The following is an 8,766-nucleotide window of genomic DNA, read 5'->3' on the forward strand; positions in this document are numbered from 1 at the left end:
AACTGATTGTTATAAGAACTGTAAGAGCCCCCAATAAAATGATCTTTTAATTAAAAAAATAAATCTATAACAGTCATTTTTGCCATGCATTTAAAATACTGTGTGATAATGTTTCCCTACATTATAATGAATTATTACATTATACATTATTACATTACATTATATTCCCTACATTATAATGAACACCCAATGTCTTTAATATTTAAGAATGGTTTAAGGACTCTATGTTCTGTGTACAATGTCATGTTCAAAAATTAAGCTTGTGAAATATACTACAGAGAATTGAGAATGGTGTACAAAATGAACATTTCAAGCATTTCTTTTTGTGTTAAAAGATCCCCGCTGCCACCATGGTTAAGAGTGCTTGCCTGCTGACAAAAACTTTGGCAGTTCAAACCCACAAGCTGCTCAACAAATATTTTCAGCCTTGGAAAGCCTGTGGGGCAGTTCTAGTCTGTCTGACAGAGGCAGATTGAGTCATAGCTCAATTGATGGCAGTAGGTTTATTTGAATCTTTGTGGTAGTGGTTGTAGCTACTGTTTGCGTGTTTGCGTGTGTTTGTGTGTTAAGGAAGATTCATTCTCTACCAATAAGCAAGCAGAGTGGAAAATGATGTTCTACTATGCTTTATGTGATATCTGCCTTTCTGTGCTTCTGTGGTTGGCGGGCTAGCTGATGTGCTAGCTGGCTGGCTGCTTGGTTGGTTGGCTGGTTGTTTTAAAGAAGTGTGTATGTCTGAAAAGAGAAATTTGAATATTGAAATACAGTGATCTCAATTAATGTAATTTTCCCTAATGAGGGTATATCCCATGACAGTATTTAAGCTTCAAAGAAGATGTTTTTTGATGGCAATAAATTGGTTGGGGAGACTCTGCACACAACCTTAATATCTGTTTTACTTCTTGGTATAATTCCTTAAACTCAATTAAAATCTGAAAAAGATGAAAATTCCCCTCAAAGTTATAAATACAGATTTATTCTTTTCGTGTTCTATTTTGAATTAAGGCTGAAAATTAAGTTCTAACCATTTTTTTCTTAACTGAATGCGTATGGTGGCATTACACCAGTTTTAAGATTACTCCGTCTAATGGACACAAAAAGAATGGAATAAATGTGTGGCTGAGGCAATGCTACTCTATGAGGTTTGTTTTCATGCTGTGAAATTTCTTGATATAAGAATTAAGTATGGGTTGGAAAGGGGAAACCGATTACAAGGATCTACATGTGACCTCCCTGGGGGGCAGACAACAGAAAAGTGAGTGAAGGGAGACAATGGACAGGGCAAGATATGACAAAATAATAATTTATAAATTATCAAGGGTTGATGAAGGAGGAGGGAGCGAAGAGGGAGGGAAAAATGAGGATCTGATGACAGGGGCTTAGGTGAAGAGCAAATGTTTTGAGAATGAAGGCAATGAATGTACAAATGTGCTTTAGACGATGTATGTATGGATTGTGATGAGTTGTATGAGCCCCTAGAGTTTTGCAAATATATATTAAAGTAACCAAATTGCCAGGGCTATGGACTGGAGGTGGGGACAGGGGAGGAGGGCAGGGAGTCTTAAAGTCAAAAGCATTTCCTCCCACAGAGACTAGTTACCTGTCAATGTTGTGCAATACAATCATTTCCTTCTCCAATCTCAGGCTTGCCAGAATCTAGGTTTGATCATTATTTAAAAAGACCATTGTATTGTTTAAAAGTAACTTGGTTTGTGGGTTTCATAAAACAATGGAAAGGCGGGTCTGTTCTTTCCTTCTACTAAAATATAACTTCATTATGAGCCTTTTCATCCTGGCTGCTTGTGCTTTTTACACCTTAGCCAGTCACAAGGATAAAGTATTTTGCAAAGTAAAAACATAATAATAGCAGCTAATATTAATGCATTGCCAAGTACATGTTGAGCACTGGGGCATCAAGCATAAGCTCTATTTGTTGAATCCTTGCAGTAAACCACGTGAGGATTAAGAAAACACTGACTCTATTGGAGAAGTAGCCAGGGCGGGCACTGAGTTTTTGTTAATGGTGGTAGAATAATTTTGGGAAAAATAACCATCAAAATCTACTACTATTTCCTCTATTTCAAATCATAGTCACCCTATATATTGTTTCCATTCTATAAATCTTGATGGGAACATCAATACTATAAATCTTTGTGGGAGCAGACTGCATCATCTTTCTCCCACTAAGCAGTTGGTGGACTTTGCACCATTGACCTTGGGTTTAGCAGTCCAAGGTATAGCCATCGAGTAGTAATGTAAGCACATCATGATGAACAGGATCAGTCTCCCTGAGTTGTACATGCACAAACTGTGGCTTTTGGAAGTGTTTCGTTTTACATACATGAGGGGACTTTAAAAAGTTGCTGGAAAAATTCCATTTATCCTCCAATTCCATTTTTTCATGAACATGTTCAACTCCCTTTATTTGCCACATTTGAGGAAAAACTAGTGATTTCATAGGTTCCTTTGATATTTGAAGCTAAGTTGCCTAAAAGCACTGTAAGAAAATATGCAGATCTGCTTTAATACATTAGCAAGTGCCTGACCCAGTGGTTCAGACCAGCTTCTCCATAAGACAAAAATGTGGCACTGTTTATACAGCCTCCGAAAGCCTAAGGAGCAGCAGGCAGTTCTGCTTTGCCCTCCAAGGTAACTGTGAGTCAGAATCAAGTTGACAGCAGTATGTGCATGTGGTGTTTGCACCTTTGTAGAAAATATGAAGACTAAAAGTAACATCTGTCCTCATCTAATTTGCAGGCCCATCTGCAGACATTGACTTGGCTGAAGTAACTCATGCCACAGACCTCTGTGCACATACCTGGAACTGAGAAACACACTTAAACGACTCCTGCCTTGTGAGAATTTCAGAAAACCATCCCTCTGGCACTGGAATTCCGTACCTTTCAGCCCAGACTTAGTTTGAATGTGTTCATTCCCTGCTTGCTGTCCTTCCCATCACTCTAGAAGACTCACTTTTTGTTAAAACTTCCAAGTGGCAAGGGTTTTATTTGCCTACTAGCAAGCCAGCATGGCGAGAATTTGCTTTGCTTCAACAACTTGCCGAATGGTGCTGGGATTACTGATGGCTTCACTGACCCAGGCTGCCCTGCAGAACAGTGAGTGTCCCCAACTTTGTGTCTGTGAAATTAGGCCCTGGTTTACCCCGCAGTCGACATACCGAGAAGCCACCACAGTTGACTGCAATGATCTCCGCTTGACCAGGATCCCCAGCAACCTCTCCAGTGACACTCAAGTGCTTCTTCTCCAGAGCAACAACATTGCAAGGACGGCGGAGGAGCTGCAGCAGCTTTTTAACTTGACTGAGCTGGATTTCTCCCAGAATAACTTCACAAACATTAAGGAGGTAGGGCTGGCCAACCTCACCCAGCTGACAACTCTGCATTTGGAGGAGAACCAAATCACGGAGATGACTGATTACTGTCTGCAAGACCTTAGCAACCTACAAGAACTCTACATCAACCATAATCAAATCAGCACTATTTCTGCCAATGCTTTTTCAGGCTTAAAAAATCTCTTAAGACTCCACCTTAATTCTAACAAATTGAAAATCATCGATAGTCGTTGGTTTGATTCGACGCCTAACTTGGAAATTCTCATGATTGGAGAAAACCCTGTGATTGGAATTTTAGATATGAACTTCAGGCCACTCTCCAACTTGAGAAGCTTGGTCTTGGCAGGAATGGATCTCACTGATATTCCGGGAAATGCCTTGGTGGGCCTGGATAGCCTTGAGAGCTTGTCTTTTTATGATAATAAATTGATCAAGGTCCCTCAACTGGCCCTCCAAAAAGTTCCAAATTTGAAATTTTTAGACCTAAACAAAAATCCTATCCACAAAATCCAAGAAGGGGACTTCAAAAATATGCTTCGGTTGAAAGAACTGGGAATCAATAATATGGGGGAACTCGTATCTGTGGACCGTTATGCTCTGGATAACTTGCCTGAGCTCACAAAGCTAGAAGCCACCAATAACCCTAAACTCTCTTACATTCACCGCTTGGCTTTCCGCAGTGTGCCTGCCCTGGAAAGCTTGATGTTAAACAACAATGCCTTGAATGCCGTTTACCAAAAGACAGTGGAATCCCTTCCCAATCTGCGTGAGATCAGCATCCACAGTAATCCCCTGCGGTGTGACTGTGTCATCCACTGGATCAACTCCAACAAGACCAATATCCGCTTTATGGAGCCCTTGTCCATGTTCTGTGCCATGCCACCTGAATATAGAGGGCAACAGGTGAAGGAAGTCTTAATCCAGGACTCAAGTGAACAGTGCCTCCCTATGATATCTCATGGCACATTCCCCAACCACTTAAACATGGATGTCGGAAAGACGATTTTCCTAGACTGTCGGGCCATGGCTGAGCCGGAGCCTGAAATTTACTGGGTCACTCCCCTTGGAAATAAGATCACTGTGGAAACACTTTCCGAGAAGTACAAACTAAGTAGGGAAGGTACCTTGGAAATATGTAACATACAAATTGAAGACTCAGGAAGATACACATGTGTTGCCCAAAATGTGGAAGGAGCAGACACTCGAGTGGCCGCCATTAAGGTGAATGGAACCCTTCTGGATGGTGCCCAGGTGCTGAAAATGTATGTTAAGCAAACAGAATCTCATTCCATTTTAGTGTCCTGGAAAGTTAACTCCAATGTCATGACATCAAACTTAAAATGGTCATCTGCCACCATGAAGATTGACAACCCTCACATAACATATACTGCTAGGGTCCCCGTCGATGTTCATGAGTACAACCTCACACATCTACAGCCTTCCACAGATTATGAAGTGTGCCTCACAGTGTCCAACATTCACCAGCAGACTCAGAAGTCATGTGTTAATGTCACAACCAAAAACTCCGCTTTCATGCTAGATATTTCTGACCAGGAAACCAGTACAGCCCTTGCAGCAGTGATGGGGTCCATGTTTGCTGTCATCAGCCTGGTGTCCATTGTGGTGTACATTGCCAAAAGGTTTAAGAGGAAAAACTACCACCATTCCTTGAAAAAGTATATGCAAAAAACCTCCTCGATCCCTCTCAATGAGCTGTACCCACCTCTTATTAACCTCTGGGAAGCGGACAGTGAGAAAGACAAGGATGGTTCCACAGACAAGCCCACCCAGGTCGACACATCCAGAAGCTATTACATGTGGTAACTCAGCGGACATTTTGCTTCTGGTAGAAAGGAGCACAAAGACATTTTTGCTTTATTCTGCAAAAGTAACATGTTGAAGACTTTTGTATTTTTGACTTTGCTAGTGTGTGGCAGAGTGGAGAGGATGGCTGGATATTTCCAAATTTTTTAGTATAGCGTATCGCAAGGGTTTGACATGTCTGGTGGCTTTTCTAGGCCCCCAGTGGGTGTTTGATTTTTATTCTTACCATTATTATGATGACTATATTATTATTATTATTATTTTAGTTTAGTTTAGTTGTGCTAAACTCAATATTGCTGTTTTAATGATAATGCTCAGTAAAACAATTAATGACAGGTTGGGGCTTCCCTGTGCTTTTACCAAGTAGCATGGCCCCTTCTTATGAAGCCATCAATAGAAATTGCCATGTCTTACAAAAAAGATAGCATACAGTTTGCAGCACTGAACAATCTGGTCTAAAGACTTGAAGAAGCTCAGACTGGAGTTGTTACCTTTGTTGAGTGATGTTAGTTGACTGTACTGTAATGCTGTAGCAACTGAATTGAATGTTTTGCCTTTAAAAAATGATTCTTCTTCTTCTTCTTCTTTTTGTAATAGTTACAGAGACTTAGAACAAGCTAACAGGCAATAGAAATATGTATATCAGATTTTTTAATGTAACAAACTACATGACAATTTTACTCGATTCTTTTTATTATCTTTAGTAGATACCTTAAGAAAGACAAAATATTTCTGTTGTGTTTAACTCACCAACATGTGGTATATCATGAAGACAGAACTATAATAAATAACTTTTGTTCTGATTTTTTTAGAACACTGGCAATATGGTATCATTTGTAGCCCTGGTTGGTTGCAGTGATAATGTTACAGCTATAAAAGAAAAACAAACAAACCAACAAAAAAATACCACTGACATACGTCAGCTGCAGTGAGTTGTTTTCAAAGTTTGGTCCTAAAAAGTTTTGAATTCCATTTCTAAGAAAAGAAATATATATTTTAATGAGCAAATTTTAAGTAAGGATTTCAATATTTTAAAAATGACTGACCAGGACCTAATGCCAGGCAGTGAGAGTTCATGTGGGGGCAAAGGCATATCACCATATCACATTTATAACCAAACTTGTAAAACAGCAACAACAAACACACATACAAACAATGGTATCAATATATTGAATATGCCAAATTCCTTTTTATAAAGGTCTTGCTAAAACTTGATTTCATTTTAATATTTCCATACTGTCCATCAATTTATAAACCACAGGGTATAGTATTCTTTTAAATGCAACTTATCATTTTTAATGGATATTAATAAGATCACCATAATTAGTCCTTATAATAATGTGGAGATAACTGTTGAGACAAGATAATAATTAAAATAAATCAGAACAAATTATGCACAATAGGCCTATTTCACCCAAATGTACACACACATGCACAGTCAGCCTTTTCATAGAAAAAAAGTCCTATTTTCTTTTAATTCCACTATCTCACAGACTTTTTGAAGCCATTTATATATGTATGTGTCTAGCAGGAGACTGGACTTGCAGCCAGGGCTGTATTGATTTCTTGGTCAGGATTGGGGGTAGGGGGGATTGGTTGTGACATTAACACACATGATGGTAGGTACAAAAAGTGAAAAAAATCCATTTCCATTCCATTCTATTTTTCCACAAACCTTTGGAAGTCCTCACTTATATAACCAGTTTGCAGAATGACATGTTACAAGATGACACAGATTGTTTGTGCAAAATTTAGAACAGAAAAGAAGCTAGGGGTTGAAAAAGCCAGTACAAGCAGAGAGGGGAGAAAAATTAAGTACAGGTTGAAGAAGGGACATGTGGAAAGCAAATTGACGAGGCAGAGAAATGAAGGTGGTTGCATGAGGTAGCTACTGCCAAGGAAAAGCTAAAGGAAGTTGGCTGGTGCCTGGGGAGCCAAAGCAAGTACCAGGGAACAGAAAGACAGTCCAGGTGATGTAATCTGGAAGATGCATTTCTTTGTACAATTCCACAACAACAGAAGAGCACTTTCCTTCCCACTTCTCTCCAGAGATAAAAAAGAGAGAATAGCTAATGTTGGGCAAATGGGCCACAACCTATAAACAAGGGCTGTCTGAGTAGGAAAGAGATCTTCCAGCAGATTCTATTTGTTGGCTAAGAAAAGCAAGGCCAGAGAGGGCTGTGACTTTTCCAGGCCAGACTGTGTATCCATTCAGAACGCAGCCCTCCATCGTGGCTTTCGATCCATCTGCCTTCTAGAATCCAATGCGGAGTTCATCTTTTAATTCTGAACAAACTTTTGGTGTGCTACACTTCAAAGTTTCAGTTCACTCAGGATAGGTTTTTAGCACAAGGACAGCCAGAGACTCAAGAAGGTTTCTACATGATTGGTCCCACCAAGTGCCCATGGGGAGCATGGAGAAAAAGAAGTAATTTAGATGTAACCTCAGGGGATTTTGTTTTGGGTGGGTGTTGTCTTCAAATAACCACAGAGACCAACAACCCATTTGATCAATCTGTAGACCATGGTAAGGGACAACAGAGAACACTTAGCCCAAAGAAGTTTACAGCTATCTAGCGGGGGACAAAGCAGCAACGAAGACCTGGCACACAGCGAACACTCCAATTCCAATTGTATAAATAAAGGAAAATCAGCCTGGCCCTTTTCTCTGCTCTGGGAAAATCAGCCTGGCCCTTTTCTCTGCTCTGGGAAAATCAGCCTGGCCCTTTTCTCTGCTCTGGGAAAAAAGCAAGCCTCAGATAGTCCAATGGCATTTGTCAACAAGATCTTTTGCCAGATTAGTTTAGGGGAAAGCACCCATTTTACCACTTCCCTCTCATAATTTGGGAATTTATATTTTAATGGGAAAAGGACAAGCTAATCAGTTGGTTTTCAGTTGACAAGCGAGCAAGATGGCAAGAGTACTATTTCCTTCAAGCTTAGTATTTCATTTTCACTGAATTCAATTTGATAAATTGGACATTCAGAGAAATTATACATCGAACTAGCTTTTGAGCCACAGTGAAAGCTGTCTTCGCCTTTTCATAAAGTTCACTTTATGCCAACCTTCCTTTTATGAAATAGGTGAAACAGTGACACTAGCATTCAGTGTTCATTTTGGGTGGAGCCAGCACACACCCGCAGCAGTGAAAGCTGTGCAGCCCAGCTTCTTCCCTAGAACCAGCTTGACACCTGGGGACCAAGCTGCCCAACTTCTGACCTGAGCTAGTGAACATTCTGGTAAGGTTATTCTACTTCTTATGTGTTCTTTGGTATGATTTGGTAGGTGCTTTGGGGGGCCTGAGAGCACCCCCAAAAAGTCCCTACATGAATGAATGCTAATTGTTTCTTTGTTTTATGTGATTTCAGCTTACAAAATGTTTCATGCAAATGTTTTTCACCTAAACCAGTGAAGTCACTGTTACAGTTCTCTAAGTTTTGTTTCATGCTAGTGTGAGGGCACAGCAAGTACTTCCAACTTGAGTTCACAAAGGTTATTCTTAAGTTATTTCTGAACAGTTTCTTAAAACGGGCATTTCCTAATTTGCCCATCTAACTACAGTAAATTGCACTGAGGACAGGAAGGTAAA

General features: G+C 39.9%; 1 protein-coding gene across 1 annotated transcript in view; it reads left to right on the plus strand.

Moving 5' to 3' along the window:
- Positions 1-5,987, plus strand: part of LRRN1 (leucine rich repeat neuronal 1) — a 66,896-nt gene extending 60,909 nt beyond the window's left edge. Inside the window, exon 2 of the mRNA XM_004715911.3 lies at positions 2,758-5,987. Coding sequence (XP_004715968.1) covers positions 3,029-5,176 — 2,148 coding nt within the window. The 5' untranslated portion in view covers positions 2,758-3,028 and the 3' untranslated portion in view covers positions 5,177-5,987. The remainder of the gene's footprint in view (positions 1-2,757) is intronic.
- The last annotated feature ends 2,779 nt before the right edge of the window (positions 5,988-8,766 follow it).

The sequence above is a fragment of the Echinops telfairi genome, unplaced genomic scaffold (assembly GCF_000313985.2).
Source record: "Echinops telfairi isolate 266 unplaced genomic scaffold, ASM31398v2 ScPeMD7_49;HRSCAF=173, whole genome shotgun sequence".
NCBI lineage: Eukaryota > Metazoa > Chordata > Mammalia > Afrosoricida > Tenrecidae > Echinops > Echinops telfairi.